The following is a 25,285-nucleotide window of genomic DNA, read 5'->3' as shown; positions in this document are numbered from 1 at the left end:
CAGTAAGGATTTAGACCGTACCATAGTACTGAGACTGCTCTCATCAGAGTCACAAATGATTTGCTCTTATCATCCGATTGTGGTTGTTCTCTATTAGTGTTACTTGATCTCAGCTGCATTTGATACCATTGACCACAACATTCTTTTAAATAGACTCGAAAATTATTTTGGCATTAGTGGAATTGCATTAGCATGGTTTAAATCATACTTATCTGACCATTATCAGTTTGTAGCAGTAAATGAAGAGATGTCTTATCGATCAAAAGTTCAGTATGGAGTACCACAAGGCTCAGTACTAGGACCGTTGCTGTTCACTCTGTGCATGCTACCCTTGGGAGATATCATTAGGAAGCATGACATTAGTTTTCACTGTTATGCTGATGATACTCAGCTCTATATTTCTTCACGCCTTGACGAAATTTACCAATTCACAAAATTAACAGAATGCATAGCTGATATAAAAAACTGGATGACTAGTAATTTCCTACTACTTAATTCTGAAAAAACAGAGATTCTAATTATTGGACAAAAAAAATTCCTCACGTAATAACCTAGAATACTGTCTAACACTTGATGGTTGCCCTGTCAAGTCTTGGTCGTCAGTTAGGAATCTGGGTGTGCTCTTAGATACCAATCTTTCATTTGAAAGTCACGTGTCTAGTATCTGTAAAACCGCTTATTTCCATCTTAAAAATATATCTAAATTACGTCACATGCTCTCAATGACAAATGCGGAACAGTTAGTTCATGCGTTCATGACATCAAGGCTAGATTATTGTAATGCTCTTATGGGTGGTTGCCCTGCACGCTTTTAATAAACAAACTACAGCTGATCCAAAACGCAGCAGCTAGAGTTCTTACCAGAACCAGGAAGTATGACCATATTAGCCCAGTTCTGTCAACACTGCATTGGCTCCCTATTAAACATTGCATAAATTTTTAAATATTGCTAATTACTTACAAAGCAGTAAGCACTAAGTGGTTTAGCTCCCCAGTACTTGAGCGAGCTCTTAACGCATCGACTGCTGGCAGTAGATCCTTTTCATATTTAGCACCAAAACTTTGGAACAGTCTTCCTAACATTGTCCGGGAAGCAGACACACTCTGTCAGTTCAAATCTTGACTAAAAACACATCTCTTTAAAAACACACCTAGCATACACATGACACATTATAGACTTCTATAATTCAACGTTAGACTGCATAGATTAGGTCAGCCGGAACCCGGGAACACTTCCCATAAATCCTGATGTACTTGTTAGTTCATTAGAAGGATGATGTCTACGCTAATATTAGTCTCTCTGTTTATCCCGAGGTTTACCGCAGCCCCCCGGATCCAGGCCGTATCCGGATCTGATGAAGGACCTGCGCCTGGACACGACGACAATGCAGTCCTGAAGTCTCAACTAGTCTCTCCCCTGTGAAGGCCTCCTTCCCTTCACCTCTGTACAGATAAAACATTGTCAGGATAATTCCGGTTCATGTGGCTACGCGGAAGCGATAAACAAATTCTATATTATACATTTTTCAAGGCTTATACCTTGGAACCTATTTCATGGTTTGTGTTCTCGAGCCACCCGGCACTGTTTTGTGCAAATGGGCGGCCGGATCGCATTGAGGGTTTTTCTGTTAGAACGGGTCGTGTTAGCGACCCCTAAGTTAATAACTAATGATCGTTGCGCCAGAAGTGAATCAATCAAAACTAACTTTAGCTGGACAGTAACTTTATTGTAGAGATGCTGTAAAGCCAAAACAATCTCTGTTACTTTAATTTCCTATTATCACTGTAAAGCTGCTTTGAAACAATCTATATTATTAAAAGCGCTATATAAATAAAGGTGACTTGACTTGACTGGAGGATTTGGTGCGCAACAGATCCTGAGTGTCATTGGCAAATATCCTGTAAAATGTGCTGCCGCTCCCTATACACAGAGTACGCGTCATCGTGAATTTGAAATGAAAAGCTACACACTCCATCGATTAGGGTTAGAAGAACTGTTCCTAAACATATAACTAGATACACAGTGGGGAAAACAAGTATTTAATACACTGCCGATTTTCCAGGTTTTCCCACTTACAAAGCATGTAGAAGTCTGTAATTTTTCAAACATCCAGAAAATCACATTGTATGATTTTTAAGTAATTAATTTGCATTTTATTGCATGACATAAGTATTTGATACATCAGAAAAGCAGAACTTAATATTTTGTACAGAAACCTTTGTTTGCAATTACAGAGATCATACATTTCCTGTAGTTCTTGACCAGGTTTGCACACACTGCAGCAGGGATTTTGGCCCACTCCTCCATACAGACCTTCTCCAGATCCTTCAGGTTTCGGGGGGCAATACGGACTTTCAGCTCCCTCCAAAGATATTCTATTGGGTTCAGGTCTGGAGACTGGCTAGGCCACTCCAGTCATGCTGGAAGACCAAGCCATGACCCATCTTCAATGCTCTTACTGAGGGAAGGAGGTTGTTGGCCAAGATCTCGCGATACATGGCCCCATCCATCCTCCCCTCAATACGGTGCAGTTGTCATGTCCCCTTTGCAGAAAAGCATCCCCAAAGAATGATGTTTCCACCTCCATGCTTCACGGTTGGGATGGTGTTCTTGGGGTTGTACTCATCCTTCTTCCTCCAAACACGGCGAGTGGAGTTTAGACCAAAAAGCTCTATTTTTGTCTCATCAGACCACATGACCTTCTCCCATTCCTCCTCTGGATCATCCAGATGGTCATTGGCAAACTTCAGACTGGACTGGAAATGCGCTTGCTTAAGCAGGGGGACCTTGTGTGCGCTGCAGGATTTTAATCAATGACGGCGTAGTGTGTTACTAATGGTTTTCTTTGAGACTGTGGTCCCAGCTCTCTTCAGGTCATTGACCAGGTCCTGCCGTGTAGTTCTGGGCTGATCCCTCACCTTCCTCATGATCATTGATGCCCCACGAGGTGAGATCTTGCATGGTGCCCCAGACCGAGGGAGAGTGACTGTCATTTTGAACTTCTTCCATTTTCTAATAATTGCGCCAACAGTTGTTGCCTTCTCACCAAGCTGCTTGCCTATTGTCCTGTAGCCCATCCCAGCCTTGTGCAGGTCTACAATTTTAGCCCTGATGTCCTTACACAGCTCTCTGGTCTTGGCCATTGTGGAGAGGTTGGAGTCTGTTTGATTGAGTGTGTGGACAGGTGTCTTTTATACAGGTAACAAGTTCAAACAGGTGCAGGTAATACAGGTAATGAGTGGAGAACAGGAGGGCTTCTTAAAGAAAAACTAACAGGTCTGTGAGAGCCAGAATTCTTACTGGTTGGTAGGTGATCAAATACTTATGTCATGCAATTAAATGCAAATTAATTATTTAAAAATCATACAATGTGATTTTCTGGATTTTTGTTTTAGATTCCGTCTCTCACAGTTGAAGGGTACCTATGATAAAAAATTACAGACCTCTACATGCTTTGTAAGTAGGAAAACCTGCAAAATCGGCAGTGTATCAAATATTTGTTCTCCCCACTGTATATGCTAGAAACATAATGATCACTGCAATAATGATTAATGATCAAGTCATAGGCTTTTTATTTTCCAATTTAAATTCAAACACCAACTTTTTTTTCAGGCCGGGCAGTAATGTAATGTTATGTAATGTAATGTTATGTAATGTAAACACACACAACTATAACAACTGTTCATTTTTGTGGGAAGCAAAGCCATTCTACAATATTCTCCTTTATTCCAAAGCATTAAGTGACATTTTACAGTGAAGTAGCTCACCAATACCAGCAGCTAAACAGGCTCGCCACAAAACGAAACCTCTTTAATCATTGCTTCACTGTGGTAGAGATGCATTTATTATTATATTTTTTACCAGATTTTTGAAGACACCACTCTGGATTTCACAAAATGTAAGAAAATACTGTAATTTTGACCATTAGGTTTTTTCTCACCCATTTATTAGAATTGATATTAGGCGAAATCTTGCATCTCAACATGGTGTGTCATATCAGATTGCCACACTTCCTCTACTCTTCTGCACAGTCAGCAATGATGGTATCATGGTGAGAAGAACGGGTCAGCTGGTTTGATGTGTGGCTCAATATTTCATTAGAAGAAAACTGCTTTACCAGCCTACACCCAATCAACGGCCTAGAAAGCAGAATACTATGGACAGCTGTCTGTGTAATGTCTCCATTTGATCAGCTATAGAAAATATAAGTGATGTCACATGCATAAAACCCAATTCTCAGCCTTGGCAAGTTTCCAATCAATCTACTGAAGTACTTGGCAGTTATAAAGACTTATAGCAGTTAGGTTTGTTTTTTTGTACCAGTGGTCGACCAACGTGGGTTTTCCAATGACCACTGGTACGAAAGAATCTGGTTCTAGAATTTTCAGTAGATATCTATAAGATATTTTAGATTGCTGGAATACTCAAAATGTAAACCCCAGCTATATATTTCAGAAGGAAAGAATGTTTTCTGTGTGTTTGCCTCCTAATGCCAGGGTCAGTGCTACTAGGAGGCCTGCGGGGACCAGGCCCTTCATCAAATTAGTTTCCGTCACTCCTAAATTATAATGTGATGTACAACATACTTATGCTTAAATACATGTTTGATAGTATTTTAACTAATAAAATGAATTATGGAAAATAAATAAATAGAACCTTTTCTTCTTTTCGGTGTGGCAATGTGCAATTTACCCTATACATCACATCATGTAACATCACATGATTTATTTAATCAGCAGTTGGTCAGTTAGTTAGAATCTAACTCTTCTAATGGAGAGTTTTTTTAAAATATATATTACTGTATGATAAAATAATACAAAGCCTATTTTCATAGGCTTAGTATTTTAATTAACGTTACTTCGGGTTATTAATTAGTGACTCAAATACTTTTATCCCAGTGGTGGACAGTAAATATTTTTACTTCGTAACTGTACTTAAGTACATTTTTCAAGTATCTGTACTGTATTGAAGTATTTTTATTTTGGGAAACTTTTACTTTTACTTCACTACATTTCAAAGCATAATATTGTACTTTTTATTCCACTACATTTCATAAAAACATTGAATTGTGCTTGTATTGCGCATTGCACCACTGATCTATATAAGTGGTGCATAAAGGCCCGTACACACCGGGACGAATTTCGCGCGCGATATTCGCCGACGTTTAACGCCTCGTGACTAAACAAAGGGCGCCAATGTGAGTGTGCACACCGACGCGAAAAACGCCACGCGTAAAAGCGTAATTTTTTTTTAAACGCCTCGGGTTCGTTTTTTTGGTTTGACGCGCCGCGTCAAAAACTATCCGACCAATGAGATTGCCGCTTTTGCTCACGTGTCTGGAGCTTCTGAAGTTACAGTAAAACACAACTTGGGGGCGCTCAAACACAAAACGGTCTTGCCGAGCACACATACGTAACAGCGAAGAAGATATACGCCAAGTAGCGTCTGCACTGCCCATAGACAGACACTGCCGGGAAGAAATGACGAGGAAGATGCAAGGCAAGATGAATGTTGAGCTGCTGGTCTCGTTGGTGTCGGAATAAAGAACTATATGACAAACGCGACAGCGACTACAAAAATCTTGTTAAAAGAGAACTGTTATGGAGTGGTATTGCAGAGTATAGACTGTTATGGAGTGGTATTGCAGAGTATGTTATGGAGTGGTATTGTATTTCTGTTTTACATTAAGCGCCATCTAATGTCAGGGAATGAATTTGCATGTTCACTCGGCTCATCGTCAGCGAAAATCGCTTGGGTGTGAACACAAAAAACGCGTTGAAAAACGCTGGCGAATAACGCGCGCCGATATTCGTCCCGGTGTGTACGGGCCTTAAGTCTGTGCATAAGCTCTTAAGTGTCAGCAGCCTAAAGGCCCGTACACACCGGGACGAATTTGAGGCGATATTCGCCGACGTTTAACGCCTCGTGACTAAACAAAGGGCACCAATGTGAGTGTGCACACCGACGCGAAAAACGGCACGTGTAAAAGCGTTTTTTTTTTTTAAACGCCTCGGGTTCGTTTTTTTGGTTTGACGCACCGCGTCAAAAACTATCCGACCAATGAGATTGGCGCTTTTGCTCACGTGTCTGGAGCTTCTGAAGTTACAGTAAAACACAACTTGGGGGCGCTCAAACACAAAACGGTCTTGCCGAGCACACATACGTAACAGCGAAGAAGATATACGCCAAGTAGCGTCTACACTGCCCATAGACAGACACTGCCGGGAAGAAATAAGACGAGGAAGATGCAAGGCAAGATGAATGTAGAGCTGCTGGTCTCGTTGGTGTCGGAACATAAAGAACTATATGACAAACGCGACAGCGACTACAAAAATCTTGATAAAAGAGAACTGTTATGGAGTGGTATTGTATTTCTGTTTTACATTAAGCGCCATCTAATGTCAGGGAATTAATTTGCATGTTCACTCGGCTCATCGTCAGCGAAAATCGCTTGGGTGTGAACACAAAAAACGCGCTGAAAAACGCTGGCGAATAACGCGCGCCGATATTCGTCCCGGTGTGTACGGCCCTTAATAAACCTGCTGCTGTCATGTTAATCATGCATTCAGTTTCTACAATGAAAACTATCAAGTGTTATTTTACATACAATTACTTAAATTTTTGTAGTATTTCTTACCAGAATGCTACAGTTAGACCCACCTGAAAAACTTAAATCCATGTTTATTTCATTTGTCTCCTTATTCTATTGTATTTATTTGTGCTATCATTTGTTTATTTATTCTTATTTTATTACTGACTCTTTATTTGTTTTTTTTGTAAATGCAGTTCAACAATTCAAATAAAGCCTCCCTGTGTTGTGTGTAAGCTATTACACAAAACTACCCCAATTATCAAACAATTATGAGAACAAATTATCTGTGGTGGTGGTACAGTATATGGCAGTTTTCCCTGTGGTATCAAAAATGGTATCGAATATTTTTCAAGGTATTGTATCGAATTCCAGTCCCATGACACATTACTATATGGTATATTTTGTTATTGATTAATCAGCAATTACCAGTAGTATCAATGTATTACAAGTTTAGGTAATAAAATAAAAAGTTTTCTTGCTTGCAGATCAATACATTTTAAAAGTGCTCTAAGCGATGTTGGGTGACGTCACTTCTTGTTGAATTCTATTGTCAAACAAAACAGAGGCTAGCTCGACCCTCCCTCCTCCACTCCCCACACCCCTCTTCAAGTGCACGCGCACTAACCCCCCAACCCCACCCCCAAATCATTCTTGTCGGTTATTGGCTGGAACACTGTTTGTTATGTTTCGTGGTCCAGGCTGGGCCAGTTTGTTTTTCTTGCCGTTTGTGGAGCCTGGGCTGTCTACAGAGACGGCGTTTTTTTACAGTGTGTTCAGGGGACAGGCAGCTAGCGGATAGTGAGATGTTTGCTTCAAACAAACTGTTGAGCAGAGTTGCTGTACAAGTGACTGTAGAATTGCTGTTCTGTCTGAAACCAAACATAATGCAAACAAATTACAATATTAAAAGTGAAATGTTCTTAAGAAAAATACAAACAAAACAAAATGAGTGAAAATGAGTAACATGGCTGCATCTACAGTGCCTTCAGAAATGTGTCAACTGAAATTATTGGTAACACTTTACAATAACCCTTCCTTGAACTGCCAGCTTACCGTGGTGGAGGGGTTTGAGTGCCCGAACGATCCTAGGAGCTATGTTGTCCAGGGCTATATGCCCCTGTTAGGGTCTCCCAAGGCAAACCGGTCCTAGGTGACGGGTCAGACTAATAGCGGTTCATAAACCCTTTATGATGGAATTTAAAGCAAGGACCGTGACGTCGCCCGGCCCAGGCCAGGCCCAGGTTTTGGGCTCATATGCGAGTGCCTGGCCCCATGGGGGGAGGCCCGACCGGGCTCAGCCCGAAGGAGTGACGTGGGGCCGCCCTCCCGTGGGCTCACCACCTGCAGGAGGGACCGTAAAGGGCCGGTGCAAAGTGACTCGGGCGGCAGTCGAAGGTGGGGGCCTCGACAACCCGATCCCTGGACACGGAAACTAGCTCTAGGGACGTGGAAAGTCACCTCGCTGGCGGGGAAGGAGCCTGAGAGGTACCGACTAGAGATAGTCGGGATCACCTCCATGCACAGCTTGTGCTCTGGAACCACACTCCTTGAGAAAGGACTCTTTACCACTCTAGAGTTGCCCATGGTGAGAGGCGGCGGGCTGGTGTGGGTTTGCTTATAGCCCCCCAGCTCAGCCGCCATGTGTTGGAGTTCATCCCGGTGAACGAGTTCACAGCATTTTTTAATCTTTGTTAATGTTAATTTCAACATTTACGAATACTATTAAAATCAAAAGTTGTATTTGTTAAGATTAGTTAATGCACTGTGAGGTAACATTAACAAACAATGCACAGCTGTATTTTATATTTACAAATATTGTAACGAATGTATTGCTCATGGTTAGTTCATGTTAGTTAATAGATTAACTAATGTTAACAAATTAAACCTTATTGTAAAGTGTTACAAATTTATCTTCTTTGTTAGTGCGCATAACACATTAAAAGTAGTCGAAATGGGGATAAAATCTCTTATTTAATGCAATATTTACTGAAATATCCAAATTTACTGAAGTTATTTTATTTTATTCAATGATAAGCCATATCCGGTGTTTGCTAGAAGCAATGTGACAAACCCTGAAACTTTGAAATAATCTGTTGTGGTTTTAAGAGAGTTGCACAATTTGGCCAAAAATTGCTATTTCTGGTGCAAACTGAATACAGTCTAAAATAGAGATTATGCAATAAATGCTGTTGATTTATTAATTTATTCACAATGGAGCAGTAATGAGTGACTAATACCACTATAGCTACTGTGTCTCAAGTACTGATTATTCAATATTTGGAGTGAAATGACTATAGTGACAACTGTGATGTTTTAGCATCAGCTAAAATGTTTTAGCATCAGCTAAAACATTAAACTCGATATCTTAAAGAATAAGAATAAGAAATGGAAGATTAACGGCTGAAAAGTCAGGATAACGCCTCTGCACTGTAGATAGGCTGATGACGGCAGAACGATTTAGACAACCACAGGCCTGCTGATGTAACTTCTGTGAAGACACAGGATGATACCGATCTAAACCAACGATAATGATTTGTGACTTCCTCTGTATATTCCACAACAGAAACCAGCAACATCATTTTGACCACCATTTTTAATAATAATGCTCAATGCTTTATCATTATTGCTAAAATTGTAAATTTGTGCAGAACAGAGTCCAATGAAAATGAGGTCAAATTTGGACGAGTCAAATGAATGTAAATTGTACACAGATCTCGTAAACTATAAATGAGTGGTCAGTGCTTGTGCATCGAACCACTTAGCCAGGGTCTTCATGCAGGAGAGAATCAACATTAAAATATGATCTGAACCAGTATAGTTCCACAAGGACCTGAGTTTAGTGTTAGTACTAGTCCCACAATTGTGTGGAAAAATATCATATGCAAGTGTATTTGCCCATGTGACATCACAGACCCCGTAATATGCTAACAAACTGCTTTTGTAGCTCGGTTAAATGCTTTTGTTTTAATGAGGAGGATGTTTTAACAACGTCTAGGGTATTTTAATGGTAAAAAGACCTCTTATGTGTCAAAAGGTCAAGGGAAATTTGATTTCTCATGTCATGAGCCCTTTAAAGTACAATAACAATCAAAGGCATTTCCTGCAAATAAAATTATGCTTTCTTTATTACTTTACCTATGTTGTAGCTTACTCTAACATTACTGGGTATTGCAGTGATTAATGTTTGCTCTTGTATGATAGAAAGTTGCTTTCTATGTTTCTCTTGCGTAAAATGCTTTGTATAATCTCATCTGCTGAATGATTTCTTAGTATTTTCTGAATGATTTCTTAGTATTTTCTGAATAAATAAACAAAAATGTGTATAGTGTGTAATATAGTGTTTTGGACCAATTTTTGTATACATTACAAAATTATTTTACTTGTATTATCAAGACCTAAACATGGCAAGATCACCATAGCAATGGTTGTAACATGGTAAGTGTTTTAGCACCTTTCTGTGGAGTTCCTGTGATATTAAGCCCACCAGTTAGTGATGATTCAACTGCACCATTAGTGCTAAAAGTTGAGTCAGACTTCCTTCAGTCTAGGTCATCGCACACATGGCCTGTTGCTGATTGTTGCTTCTTGTTCTCTGCTGAACCACATCAAAACCAAAACTACACACTCTGACAAACCGCTACTTGAAATTACCCTTCAGAAAACCCCCGATAGCAAAACCTACTTACTGGTCTAGAGCTTTATAGTAGATGTCCAGGTCCTTATTGGCCAACTCTGTTGTTCTCATGACAATCATTTTTTCTCTGTAGCGATCCTCAGCCTGGCTATAATGATCCTCTTTGAGCTCTTTATGAAGACGGATGATCTCGTCCTCGTAGCCTTTCTGCCGACCGACAGCCACACTGCGGTTCTTTTTCAGGTCATCCAACTTTTGCTCCACTTCTCGCCGCTCACTTGACAAAAGAAGATACACACTCATTTGAACTCTCACCCTTTGTAAACATTTAAAGCGGCACTATGCAGTTTTGGCAATTTCTTTGCGGCTTGTTCTTCGCTTTTTGCTCGCAGGTTTCTCTTTAGAGCTCCCCCTACAGCTTCGGAATAGATATTTGACAACACTGTCGTCAAAACTCATTGGTGACTCTCCCCCATCCCATCTTCTAACTCTGGTCATGTGCATTTGTTTTCAAAGAAGCCGGCGAACGCATGGAGCCATGTCCACTGAGGTGTGTATGATACATAGAAGGCCAGCATTTAAATGTTTAGATAGTGTATGTGTGCAGTGCCGTAAAGCAATTAATTACATCCCGAGACCTGATATCACGCGATACTTCCTGACGCTGCGGCCCGCCAGCCCAAAGTTGCAAGGGTGCTAGGGGGGTGCGAGAAGACCACCATTCAACCCGAAAAAAGTCATATAACCATTCCAATGACTCCGAAGCTGTTCAGTTAAGGTAAATTACCGCATGTTCTGGACTATAAGTCGCACTTTTTTTCATAGTTTGGCTGGTCCTGCGACTTACAGCCAGGTGCGACTTATATATCAAGATGAATTCATACTGACTGACATGAACCAAGAGAAAACATTAAGGTCTACAGCCGCGAGAGTACTCTATGCTGCTCCTATAGCCTACCCCTGAAAAAATTTACTGAAAACAACTGAAAAACTGTTAACTGAAACATTAACCTAAAGACAACTGAGAAAGCCTGAACACAAACAAAATGCCCCCAAAAAGAAAAAAAAACGTACTCGGTTACTAACGTAACCTCGGATCTCTCTAGAAGAGGGAACGAGTACTGCGTAAGATATCTTACGCTAGGGGAAAATCCTTTTTCCGCGAGATATTGAAGCCAAAAATTATCCTTAATTTTGTAATAATGCAAAACGCGTTGCGGCAGCATGCAGACATAGGCGAGGCAGCTCGCGCGCCTATTGGCTGCTCTGCGGCAACTGCAGCAGCCTATCGCCGAAACGGGCGTGGTCTAGGCCTATAAATACCGCTCGCAGGCAGCTATTATCTGGTTTTTCATCATTGAAGCAACCAGAGCGTGCGCATGCGCGGCAAGACACGCAGTACTCGTTCCCTCTTCTAGAGAGAACCGAGGTTACGTTAGTAACCGAGTACGTTCTCTTACGAGAGGTCTCTCGTACTGCGTAAGATATCTTACGCTAGGGGACCCAATGCAAAACGCCGTGCATGCTGAGATCTGACACCAAAGACCCAAGGGCGAAAGCGGGGTTCATATAGTGCACAATCACCCAGGGAACTCACAGGGAGTCCGGGAAGAGGGAGGGGCGAAGCCGCACTCTTCCACATATGGCAGCGTCGCTTAGACGCGAATTTCATCATACAGACAGGGCGGGGTACGGCCTGAACTGATGGGGAAATGTGGGTCTTACACAGTTTGCCCAGGCACATCTTGTGCTACTGCTTTTCACTGTCGATCATCGAGCTGTGCTCAGTAGACGCAGCATTCTGAGCTGATAGCATCAGGTCAGATAATACTGGTTAACTAGACCGACAGCAGCCTGGCCTGCAGGGCGGGAACCTCTAGGTTGTAGAACCTTATAAATGTAGACGGGGAGGCCCAGCCCGCCGCCGTCCAAATATCTTGCAAGGCAATCACACTCGACCGGGCCCACGAAGAGGCCATGCCTCTCGTGGAGTGCGCTCTGACACCCAACGGGCACTGCATGCCCTTGGAGGCGTATGCCGGCGCTATAGCATCAACTATCCATCTGGATAGGCTCTGTTTTGATGCGGCTAGTCCCTTAGAACGCCCGCTAAACGAAACAAAGAGCTGCTCTGTCTGCCTGAAAACAGACGAGCGAGACACATAAGCTCGCAATGCCCTGACTGGGCAAAGGAGGCCCGCGTCCCTTTCCTCATCAGGGACCGGTAGGGCTGACAGGGAGATAACCTGCGCCCTAAACGGTGTGTTGAGGGATTTCGGAACATAACCGTGCTTAGGTTTGAGTATAACTCTTGAGTCATTAGGCCCAAACTCCATGCACGTCGCGCTCACAGAGAGCGCGTGTAAGTCCCCTATGCGCTTCACTGAAACGAGAGCCAGCAGAAACACAGTCTTGAAAAACAGATGTTTCAGATCAATCGTCTGTAAAGGCTCGAATGGTCCACCTTTCATGGCTTCCAGTACCGTAGAAAGGTCCCATACGGGGACTGAGGGAGGTCTGGGAGGATTCAGTCTCTTAGCCCCTCTAAGGAAGCGGATGACTAAATCGTTCCTTCCTATTGACTGACCAAGCGTTGTTCTTGAGAACGCTGCTATAGCCGCCACATAAAGTTTGAGCGTGGAAGGGGTCCTGCCCTTATCCAACAGCTCTTGTAGGAAGGAAAGCACCTCCGTCACTCCACAGTCTGTGGGTGACACGCCATGGGCTGTGCACCAGCCCGAAAACACTGACCATTTCGAGGAGTAGAGCCGTCTCGTAGACGGAGCTCTAGCCTGCGTGATCGTGTTTAATACTCCCTTAGGGAGTTCAAGATGTACCCGTTGATGGCCCAGACATGAAGGGACCACAATTCCGGGTGAGGATGCCGGACCGAGCCGTGGGCCTGAGAGAGGAGGTCTCTCCTCACTGGCACTGGCTACGGGGCAGCGCTCGCTAACTGCATCACAACTGGGGACCAAGGTTGGTTTTCCCAGAAACGGTGCTACAAGCAGTACTGAGCATCCTTCTTCCCTGATCCGCTCTATCACCTGAGGCAGGAGAGAGACGGGGGGGAAAACATAGAGCGGGCGGCGGGGCCATACATGAGCCAGCGAGTCCCCGCTCTTGGAGAAAAATTCCGGACAGTGAGCGTTTTCTTGAGACGCGAACAGGTCTACTTCCGCTCTGCCGAATTTCTTCCACAGCAGTTGGACTGTCTGTGGGTGTAGAGACCATTCGCCTGCCGGAACATTGTTCCTGGACAGTCTGTCTGGTCCTATATTTAGGAGCCCTGGCACGTGCGCTGCTCTGAGCGAGCGCAGGTTGCGCTGAGCCCATACCAGGAGGCGTTCTGCTAGCCTGTACAGGCTCCTGGACCTGAGGCCGCCCTGGCGATTTATGTAGGACACCACAAACATGTTGTCCGAGCAGACCAGGACGTGGCGTCCTTTTATTTGGGGACAAAACGCGTCAGCGCGTTGTCTACTGCCAGCGTTTCGAGGCAGTTTATGTGCAGGAGCTTCTCCCGTTCTGACCACTGGCCGAAGAACGGTCTACCCTCGAGCAGCGCTCCCCATCCCGAGGTGGATGCGTCCGTGGACACCACTCTCACCCTCGAGGAAGTCCCCAGGCTTACACCTGATTGGTGCCAGTCGTCCGCTCTCCAAGGTTTCAGAGCTATGACGCACTTCTGATTGACCTTGAGGCGAAGCAGACCAGATGCCCACGCTTGGCGTGGGACTCGCGCTTTCAGCCAAAAACGGCAGCGGGCGCATGCGGAGCAGGCCCAGCTGGAGCACTGATGATGCTGAGGCCATGAGACCCAGCATCTTCTGAAATTTCTTGAGCGGGACAGACGCGCTGCAGCGGAACGAGCTCGCTGTGCGCTGAATGTCTACCGCGCGCTGTGGTGATAGTCGCGCTATCATGGACAGCGAGTCCAACTCTGTGCCCAGGAAAGATATCGTCTGACTGGGGGACAGAGAGCTCTTCGCCCAATTGACTCTGAGACCCAAATTCTTGAGGTGATCGAGTAAAATGGTCGTGTGCTCTATGAGCACTGAACGAGATTGCGCTAGAATCAGCCAATCGTCCAAATAGTTCAGTACTTGCACGCCCCTCATTCTGAGGGGTGCGAGCGCCGCATCCATGCACTTCGTAAATGTACGGGGTGCCGGGGATAAACCGAACGGCAGGACTGTGTACTGATATGCCTGGCCCTCGAAGGCGAATCTCAAAAATCGCCTGTGACGTGACGCTATCTGTATTTGAAAATACGCGTCTTTCAGATCTAGTGACACGAACCAGTCTCCTCGGCGAATCTGCGCGAGGATTTTTCTGGACGTGAGCATCCTGAACTGTCGCTTCACAAGCACTCTGTTCAGTTGCCTTAGATCTAGTATGGGTCTGAGACCCCCGTCTTTTTTCGGTACCAGGAAGTATCTGCTGTATAGCCCTCCTTCGCTCTGAACTTGAGAGAGAGGCTCTATGGCCCCTTTGCTCAATAGTTTCGCCACTTCGGCTCAAAGTAAATGTCCTACTTCTGTTTTACCGTGGTCTCGACGCGCGCCGTATAGAGGCGAGGGCGTCGGCGAAACTGCAGCGAATAGCCTCTTTTTATAATGTTTAGCACCCACTTCGAAACCCCAGGCAGCTTTGCCCATGCATCTGCATGAATAGCTAGGGGTTGAATACGAAGCGTGCTCCGTTCCCTCAGCGATGGAGAGGCTTCGGTGTGCTGTAAAGCGTCGCGCTCGTGACATTTGAGGCAGGGGCGCGCTGATAACAGCGGGCAGATTACCCGCGCTCGACTCCTCTGCGGCGGTCAACCGAGAGGGGGAGGGCTGGGCGAGTCCCGTAGGAACTGTCATGCCTGTGCGTGGATGTGGGCGCGGGATAGCGGGCACATTTACCACACCGAAAGCATTGATCGCTTGAGTGAAGCGAATGCACGTTGGTTTCGTTTTTACAGAAAACGTGAGACATGCATAACGTAGTGTTTGTGGGCACTGGGTAGTGGGCACATTTACCACGTTTGATGCGCAATCGATCTGAGTCGATTTATGTGCGCGAGCCCTGTGTGACGGGCTGTGCTTGTGTGTAGAGATGGGCACTGGGCAGTGGGCATTCTTTCTACACATAAAACACCATCGGCCGTGGCCGGGACACCAGAAAATTCACACTTATGGGATTTATCTGGGTAGCCGTAAAAGCGGCGTTTGTGTGCAGGCAAGCGTGCTGCGTCGCCGACTTGTTTACTGCAGAATACACTGGAACAGTCACATTTACTGGAACTGAACGAGCGAGAAGTTGCCATAGAAACAGAGAGCGTCAACATGCTGGCGTTTATTGCAGGCCTGCGTGCATTACAACAGGTTCGTTCACTGCAATATTGACATTTCCAGTCGCCTGAATTTCAGAGGGGAATGAGAAATGTATAGGAAATGGAGGTCGGTCCGTCCGCAGCGGGACCAGAAAACTCTCTTTTCTCCTTACGCCAGTGACGCACGGAACACCATAGAAACGGTGTTTGGGTGCAGGCGAACGGGTTGTACAACGCGCTCGTTGGCTGCAAAATACACATCTGCAGTCGCCTTTTCAGGGAACTGACAGAGCGAGCATTGACGGCATAATTTTATCTGCCGGTAGACCCGGAATCGAACGCGGGTCTCTCGCGCGCAAAAACCTGAGAGTCTGCCACTGGGCCACAGGGGGAGACACATTGTAACTCAGTTAGCGCGAGTATTATCAGAGAGCGTCAACGTGCTGGCGTTTGTTTGCAGGCATGCGTGTATTACAACAGGCTTGCTCACTGCAATACTGACATTTCCAGTCGCCCGAACTTCAGAGGGGAATGAGAAATGTACGAGAAAATGGAGGTCGGACCGTCCGCAGCGGGACCAGAAACACTCTCTTTTCTCCTTACGCCAGTGACGCACGGAAACCATAGAAACGGTGTTTGGGTGCAGGCGAGCGGGTTGTACAACGCACTCGTTGGCTGCAAAATGCACATCGGCAGTCGCCTTTCAGGGAACTGACAGAGCGAAGCATTGGCGGCATAATTTAACTGCCGCTAGACCGGGATTCGAACACCGGTCTCTCGTGCGGAAAAAGATTCCGCCACTGAGCCACAGGGGGGAACACAAAGGCTTTCGGATGCATGAGCATATAAGAGCGTCAACATGTTTTCTTCGGCGTTTGCTTGCAGGCGCGCTTGTATTAAAACAAGCTCGTTTGCTGCAATATTGATATTTCCAGTCGCATGATCAGGGAACTGAGAAATGTATGAGAAATTGAAGGTCAGTCCATCCTCGGAGGGACTAAAAACACTCCTTTCTCCTTTCGCCGGTGAGTGACGCATGAATGGGGCGCAGAGGCAGGGTAGCTTTCTTATAACGTAAAGAAAACGAACCCCGACCGTCCGCTTCCAGCCTCCCTTGTGAGCGGCGCAGTTTGCGCGGCTTGAACAGAGGGAGAGAGAAAGCTAGCCCCGTGACCGCCCGCTCCTGACATCCCCTGTGAGCGGCGCGGTTTGCGCGGCTCGAACAGAGGGAGAACAGGTATCGTCCCCCAAGCAGGCAAGGCAAGCGGGCGAACCGGCAAGCTTTGCGGGTTGGGGGGGCGGAGGAGCAGTCTCGGAGAAGGATGCCAGGTGAGTCCTCAAAGTCACCATAGGCAGTAACTAGCTCGCAGTGAGGGCAGTCGCCGTCAGCGAGCGCGAGAGCTGCGTGATCCTCAGGAAAAGGGGCGTCTTCAAAAAGACGCCCAGCTCTTTTAGTGCAATGAGAGTGTGTGTCGTGGCGGCGAGCACACACACATACATAAACACAGTAGCAGAGAAAGGATATAACGCCGGATAGCGCAGCAGGAAGGCAAGGAAGGCGGCGCGGCCAGCGACTTCAGTGACTCGTCCCGCTGAAGGTGCTCTCTCTCAGACGGCGTGGCTTCTTCTCCAGCTCCAGCGATGCGTGTGCTTCGCTTGAAGGATGAAAAATCAGATTTCTACTATATTTACTTCTTATTTATTGAATCCAGGTAATTGGTTGATGAAACATTGATTAAAATTACAAAACGAAATTAAATTTAAAGACGGGCTTTGTGCTTTCTGTTTGAGGTCTCTGTGAAAGTTTTAAAACAGTCTTTTAGTGCCGCGTTCAGAGCGCTCACGTCTGTAACAGAGAAATATCCCGTCCGTAACATTGTTTTTTTGTGAAATAAATTTCTAAATAAATGCGACTTATACTCCGGAGCGACTTATAGTCCGGGAAATACGGTAAGCTAAAAATACTGCATAGTTCCCCTTTAAACAAACTAGGTTTCATTAAAGTAGCGAGGAGCAAAATCTATGAGTTGATGAGAGAGATTCATTTAGTTATGGTAACCAAAGAACATACTCAGCATATAAAGTCTCTTGAGCTTCAGAAAGTGTCAAACATCATCAGGACTTCCTAACTGGCACTTGGTAGCTGTATAGGTATAAGTTATCTCATACTTGCACAACTGCACGTCTTGCATGTTTCCCTTCTCCTTAAGCAAAGCCTCATGTTTTCTAGACACCCCTTTCAGCTCCTCCACACGCTTCCGTAAGGTCAAGTTATCTTGTAGCCAGCGTTCTTGAACCTGTTAAAAATCAAAAAAATCATATATCATTAAAAATGGAAATTAATAGCTGTATTGTACAATTAAATTATACGGTAATGCTAAATGCCTATAATTAATGGCTAAAATTTAGAAAAAATCTATTTCATAGAGACATCAAAGAAAACGGCAAAAAGTAGACATTTAGAATAGTCTTCCTGATACTGTTCGTTGCTCAGACTCGCTCTCCCAGTTTAAAACTAGATTAAAGTCGCATCTCTTCAGCCAGGCATTCATATAATATTTTTAATCTTACAGTTCAAACTACAATCCGGCCTCTAGCTCATAAATGCCAGAGGAGAACTGGCCCCCGACTGAGCCTGGGTTCTCCCAAGGTTTTTTTTTTCTCCATTAGGTCACCTGATGGAGTTTTAGGACACCATTAGGTCACTTGATGGAGTTTTTCGGTTCCTTGCCACTGTTGCCTTTGGCTTGCACAGTTGGGGATATTTTGGGGATATTTAATTTAATTTTATCAATCAATAAATTCCACTTGAAACAAACCTTGTTGTATTATTTTAATTTAATACTGTGAAGCTGCTTTGATACAATCTGTATTGTGAAAAGCGCTATACAAATACACTTGACTTGACTTGACATCAATAGCAGTTTTGGTATCGGTGATATTGGCCTTCTTTCATTAAACAAATATTTAAAATATAGGCTACTGTCTTTATGTTGTTTCTATATTAATTTGGAGAATAAATATGAAATTATTACAAATAAAAAATGGATAAAAAAAAAATAACGTTAGGTACGATTAATCCCAATAATTTTCAGAAAAATGTGCGATTAATTCGTAATTTATTTAATCGATTGAAAGCACTTCTATTTACAGGCACTTTAGTATTTTCACCCCCCAAAAACTTATTTAAGCCAGTTATTTAAATCTTTTGCTGTAGTGTCAGTAGGAAATATCTGTTTACATTTCTAAACATTCCTTTTGCCATTCATTGTAATAATCCAGTGAGATTTTTAAATGCACAAGGAGTCTGACAACAGCCGGTGCTCCACACGGAGATCTGATCTCACCATCATCAAGTCCATCTGTGATTACATGAATGCAACTTTTAATGACTCCTGCAGTCTCAAAATTATTCAACCACCTGAGTAGAATCCCTCACAACAACACAAATCTGCAAAACAAGCACACCTGATGCAACTAATCAAAGGCTTCATTAGTTGCACCAGGTGTGCTTGAGCTAGAACACATGAAATATCTGAACTGGCTGGGTTTGTTGAGTGTCATGTTTGATTACATGTTAGAAATATGGCTAAGTCAAAATAATGGTCCAAAAAGTTAGAGAAGATATCATCACATTCACAAACAAGGAACAGGATACAAAAAGATAGAGAAGGCACTAAATGTTCCTAGAGACACCGCTGGAAGCATAGTTTGCAGGTTCAAAGTTAAAGGAACAGTGCTTACACTACCTAGACAGGGCAGAAAAATGAAGCTATCAACGGCTGCAACTAAATTTCTGAGAAGGCAAGTTTAAGAAAAACCCTTGAGTGACTGCAAAGAGACCTGCAGCAGGACTTGGTGGCAACAGGCACTGAGGTTTCAGCTTGCACAGTAAGGTACGTACTAAACGCATGCTGTTTTCATGCCGTACACCACTTCAAACCCAAAAGCTGGAACTTTTCGGCCCTATGGATCAGCGGTATGTCTGGAGGAACAAGAATGAAGCATTTGCTGAAAAAAAAACCCTCTGCCAACAGTTAAGCATGGTGGGACTCGGTGATGCTCTGGGGCTGCTTTGCATCCTCTGGCACTGAAAACCTGCAGCGTGTGGAAGGCAAGATGGATTCATTAATGTATCAGGAAATCCTAGTGAGGAAGCTGAAGCTTGGTCGTCATTGGACCTTCCAACAGGAAAATGATCCCAAGCATACCTAAAATTCCACTGAGGCTTGGTTGCAGAAGTAGTCCTGGAAGATTCTATGGTGGCCTCACAGTCACCTGACTTCCATAGAAAATATCTGGCGGGATTTGAAAAAGACGGTTGCAGCACGCAAACCCAAGAATATTACTGAAAAATATTCTAATATTCAGAATTAATGAATATTACTGGGGTAATATTTTGCTCATGAGGAATGGGCTAAGATTCCTCAGAAACACTGCCAGAAGCTGCTGTCTGGTTAAACATCTCGTTTGCAGCAGGTCAAACAGCATAAGGATGTTCTACTAAGTAATACAGATGCTGGCCATTAAAGGGTTGAATAATTTTGAGACTGCAGAAGTCATTAAAAGTTACATTTTCAGTTGAATTTGGGGAAATCACTTGAAACATTTGTTGTGTTGAGCTATTTAAATTACCTTTGTTTGATTTGTCCATTGCAAACAGCTAAAAGTATGTACATTTTGACAATAAACCTGATTTGCAGTGGGGGTTTGTAACGACTGAGATAAATCAGACACAAGTATTTGTTATAGTTTAACAAATAATATTTAAAACTCACTCTGAGATCTGTGGTCCCATCCCCCCAACAAGGGCAAGAAGGTCTTAGTTACCATGACCACGATCAGATAAGTTGGTTTTATGGCTGTTAAAAAATGTGGTCACGTGGTCGAGACAGAGACAATGGGGAAGACAGAAACAGACTTTAAAACAGACTTTGCTGCCTTAATCTGATCTATAAATGAACATGCATCCCAGAAAATTGTGTGAATGATTTACTGTCTTGTATAGTGTTTTTAATTCTATTATTTTCTTGATACTGTGTATTTTATGATAGAACCAACTGTCAATGTAACCTCACCTATACCAAGTTTGGTCTCTATAAAATTGGTACTTTGAAGATCGAAATGATTGTGTACATGATATGCCGATAGCTGCGCAACATATTAGTATTACAAGAATCTTTCTTAGTTCCATTTCAAGGGAACTCGCGTTGCGTCGAATTGACGCTATGGGGAACGCTTTGCGTGATGACGTCTTGAAGCACATGTAAAATCAGTCCAATGGTGTGGCGGAACGTCAGAGGCGGGTGACGTCACGTACCAGGAAGCTACAAAAGCCAGCCCGATCGCGTTCCCCAGGGCTCTGGTCCCGCCGCTGCCGAGGCACGGCGGCAATCACAGACCTGGGGTTCGCAAATGGATCTATCAGTGGATGTTGAGACGGGCTCTGCCTTATCTCAGCCTCCTTCTGATAGATCCAGTGCCTCTCACCAGAGTGTGGAAGCACGTGTTGCGGTTTCTTCCCCCCCGAAGAACTGCAATTGTCCAGCTCTGAGGAGTTGGACGTTGTTAGTATTGACGCTGAGTCTGAGGATTCGCCACCTCAGTCTCATGCGTTTGAAGAATTGCTTGATGTTATCACTAGAGCTGTCGAGCGATTATCTATTGAGTGGCCAGAAGATAGGCAGGGCGCTCGTTCGAAAAGCAAGCTCGACGAACGTTTCCTGCCATCTCGTGCACAGCCTCAGTGCAGAAGCCTTCCGTTTTTCCCCGATCTCCACACCGAGGTGTCGAGATCGTGGGGGAAACCAGTGTCATATCGAGTGTATACTGCACAAACATCACACTATTCATCCATTCACAATTATAAAGAGCATGGTTATGGGGAGATGCCGAAGGTGGAAGAGACGCTCGCGAGCTATCTCTCTCCAGCAACGGCATCTTCTCTGAAGGCTCCTGCACTTCCATCCAAGCCAGTAACAGTTTCATCTGCCCTGGTTCATAAAGCTTATGCCGCCGCCGGTCAAGCTGCAGCGTGTTTACATACAATGTCCATAATGCAGGCTTACCAGGCTGAGTTATTGGGTGATTATGAGGAGGGCGGGGGTATTAGTGCTGATACGGTGTCTGAACTGCGTAGAGCCACAGATTTGTCTCTCAGGGCCACCAAGGAGACGGCTAAATCCATCGGCCGCTCTATGGCAGCCCTGGTGGCCACTGAGAGGCATCTGTGGCTCAACTTAAGTGACATAAAGGACAAAGAAAAACATGTTATTTTAGATGCACCAGTATCCACGCAGGGGTTATTTGGAGACGCAGTTAATAGTGCTGTAGCGAAGTCACAAGAAGCTTCAAAACAGGCAGCTGCACTTCAGAAACTTCTCCCCCGCCGTTCTTTCTATGAGGCTGCTGAGCGGGAGCAGCCTCACTCCTCTAAAAAGAGCGCTGAGCACTGCGCCACTCAGAAACAGAGCGTTTCCTCCCGTGCTCCCCCACAAAAATCTCGGGGACACGGAGGGCGCTCTCAAACCCAGCAGTCTTCGAGGGGTAAAACGGATCTGCGGACCGTTATTACCGCCAAGAAGGCTGCTGGGAAAAAGTCCTGATGTCTGAGGGCTCAGGACAAATGAGGGTAGTCCCCCCGAAGCAGAGCGGTTAACACCTCTTTTCACGGTGCCCGTCTCTCTTCGGTGCCCTCAGGGGACCGTTCTGCCAACCCTGCCGCCTCCGGTGTTACAGGGCGCAGCGGTCTCCGGCGAGCACATATCTCAAGGTCCACCCGGAAACGTAGTGGCCTCGGGATGCCCGCCCCCTCTGAGGAGGGTGCTAGAGCAGTCTGTTTGGTCGTTCCCTGCCGGTGCGCCGTTACAGGGCGACGAACCGACTACTCAACAGCAACACAATCCAGAAACCTGGTACCTCTAGTAGAATCTTTGACAGCGTGGAAGCTACTGTCAAATGTTTCTCGTTGGGTCCTGCAGACCGTGGGAAAAGGGTATCAGATACAATTCTAGAAACGCCCAACTCGGTTTATGGGGGTCCTGCCCACAGTGGTGGGCCCCGAGCAGGTTCTGGTTATGGAACAGGAAGTAAACACTCTGTTAGAGAAAGGGGCCATAGAATATGTACCTCCCTCCAACAGGGAAACCGGGTTTTACAGCCGGTACTTCATAGTTCCAAAGAAGGACGGGGGATTGCGTCCCATTTTAGATCTTCGAGTTCTGAATGAGTCAGTCATGCAGCTCAAGTTCAAAATGTTAACATTGAGACAATCGTGCCACAGATTAGTCTGAGGACTGGTTTGTCACGATAGACCTCAAGGACGCATATTTCCATCCGTCCGTGTCATTGGAAGTTCCTGAGGTTTGCTTTCGGGGGCAAAAGCATACCAATATCGAGTTCTTCCATTCGGCCTGGCTGTATCACCCCGCACTTTCACCAAATGCGTGGATGCAGCTCTGGCGCCTCTGCGCCTCCAGGGTGTTCGCATCATGAACTACATCGACGATTGGTTGATTTTAGCTCAGTCGCATCAGATGGCGGTTCAACATCGAGATGTTGTTCTCGCCCATATGAAAGAGTTGGGGTTACGGCTGAACGCCGAGAAGAGTGTGCTTTCTCCATTTCAGAGGACCACTTTTTTAGGCGTGGTTTGGGATTCAGTGTCGATGCAGGCGCGCCTGTCACCGCCACGCATAGATTCCATCCTTGCAGCTGTGAAAAGTGTAAAGCTAGGCCAGCTACTCACTGTCAAACAGTTCCAGAGACTGTTGGGTCTCATGGCAGCAGCTTCCAACGTGATACCTTTTGGACTACTGCACATGAGACCCCTGCAGTGGTGGCTCAGGACCAGAGGGTTTTTCCCCGAGGGGCAACCCATTTCGCACAATCAAGGTCACGCGGCGATGCCTACGTGCCTTGGTTATGTGGAAGAAACCTTGGTTCCTGTCCCAGGGCCCAGTGCTGGGAGCTCCTTGTCGTCGCAAACTGCTAACGACGGATGCTTCCCTCACGGGTTGGGGAGCGATCCTGAGGGTCACTCATCTCAAGGTCTGTGGGAAGACCATCATCGTTCCTGGCATTCTATAGCCTAGAGATGTTAGCTGTCTTCCGGGCTCTGAGGAGCTTTATCACAGGTCTCAGGGGACACCATGTGTTAGTACATACGGACAACACGTCGGTAGTCGCCTATATCAACCACCAAGGGGGTTTGCGCTCGCGCCCATTATCCGATCTGGCACGCCATATCCTCTTGTGGTCCCAGGGGAAGTTGCTGTCACTCAGGGCAGCCTACCTCCCCGGGGTTCAGAATATAGGAGCAGACACTCTGTCGAGACAGGGGCCGAGGCCCGGGGAATGGAGGCTCCACCCCGAGGTGGTGGAGCTGATATGGAGGGACTTTGGTCTCCCTCACGCATCCAGCTCCTCTGGACTGGATGCTATGGTACAGACGTGGCCGAGGCTACGTCTGTACGCTTTTCCCCCAGTGGCTCTGCTCCCGGGAGTTCTGGAGAGAGTTCGCAGGGACCGGGTTTGCCTGCTTCTTTTAGCCCCGCGTTGGCCGGGCAGAGTATGGTTTCCCGATCTTGTGTCCCTCCTCGACGGGCATCCTCTGGAGCTTCCTGTCAGGAGGGACCTTCTGTCCCAAGCAGGGGGCTCAATATTTCACCCCCGCCAGAACTGTGGAACCTGTGGGCTTGGCCTCTGAGGGGGCCCAGTTCATAAAGTCAGGTCTCTCAACTGAGGTTGCTGAGACCATTCTACAGTCCAGAGCTCCCTCCACGAGGAAACTTTATGCCCGGAAGTGGAGAGTATTCACTTCTTTGTGTAGTGACCGTCGGTTGGATCCAGTCAACTGCCCAATTGGTACAGTTCTGGAGTTCCTGCAGGACCGGTTCACTGCAGGTCTGACCCCGTCCACTTTAAAGGTTTATGTGGCGGCCGTAGGTGCTTACCACAGTCCTTTGGGTGGAATGTCTGTGGGGAAAGACCCTTTGGTATCTCGTTTCCCTCGTGGCACTTGGAGGTCCTCCTCCCTTTCGAAAAGCGGACCAGGAGGCGAATAAATTTGCTTTGCCCTGTTCGGGCGTTAGACACATATGTCCACAGAGCTGCCCTGTGGCGTAAAAGAGTGATCAATTGTTTGTTTGCTTTGGGTCCCCTAACAAAGGAGGTCCAGTAAGCAAAGGATGAGCAAGTGGGTGGTTGAGGCTATCTCACTTGCTTATGAGGCGGCTGGGCAGCCTTCTCCTTTGGCTGTCCGGCCGCACTCTACTAGGAGTATGGCGGCCTCTAAGGCCCTTATATCAGGAGTATCTTTACAGGACGTTTGTGATGCGGCAGGCTGGTCCTTACCGCACACCTTCGTCAGGTTCTACTCTTTAGACCTAGACTCTACTCCAGGGTCTCAGGTTTTGTCTTCCTAGTGTTGCTCACTTGACTACACACAGGACAGACATTTGTAGCTATGGTGGCGTTGGTATAGACGTTCCCCATAGCGTCAATTCGACGCAACGCGAGTTCCCTTGAAAGGGAACGCCTCGATTACGACTGTAACCTCGGTTCCCTGAAGAGGGAACGAGCGTTGCGTCACCTTGCCATATCTCCTTCATGCCTGTCAGCACGACTTCAGACTCTACGAAGCTTTCGTTTTCTGTTTCGGGCCGGCTTTTGTAGCTTCCTGGTACGTGACGTCACTCGCCTCTGACGTTCCGCCACACCATTGGACTGATTTTACAT

General features: G+C 45.6%; 1 protein-coding gene and 1 long non-coding RNA gene across 2 annotated transcripts in view; one reads left to right on the top strand and one right to left on the bottom strand.

Annotated features, from left to right (window-relative positions):
• Window positions 1–25,285, bottom strand: part of LOC309477979 (DNA repair protein RAD50-like) — a 79,401-nt gene that overhangs the window by 5,519 nt on the left and 48,597 nt on the right. The window contains exons 20-21 of the mRNA XM_082141519.1: window positions 17,717–17,844; window positions 10,280–10,504 (exon numbers count right to left, since the gene is read on the bottom strand). Of these exons, the coding sequence (XP_081997645.1) occupies window positions 10,280–10,504; window positions 17,717–17,844 (353 nt within the window). The remainder of the gene's footprint in view (window positions 1–10,279; window positions 10,505–17,716; window positions 17,845–25,285) is intronic.
• On the top strand, window positions 2,422–3,362 carry LOC309478066. The gene is made up of 2 exons (XR_014198802.1): window positions 2,422–2,899; window positions 3,254–3,362. It is a non-coding gene; the product is annotated as an uncharacterized lncRNA (long non-coding RNA).

Source organism: Leuciscus leuciscus (assembly GCF_965113295.1).
Source record: "Leuciscus leuciscus genome assembly, chromosome: 16".
Taxonomy (NCBI): Eukaryota; Metazoa; Chordata; class Actinopteri; order Cypriniformes; family Leuciscidae; genus Leuciscus; species Leuciscus leuciscus.
This window is presented reverse-complemented; position numbering and strand designations above follow the sequence as displayed.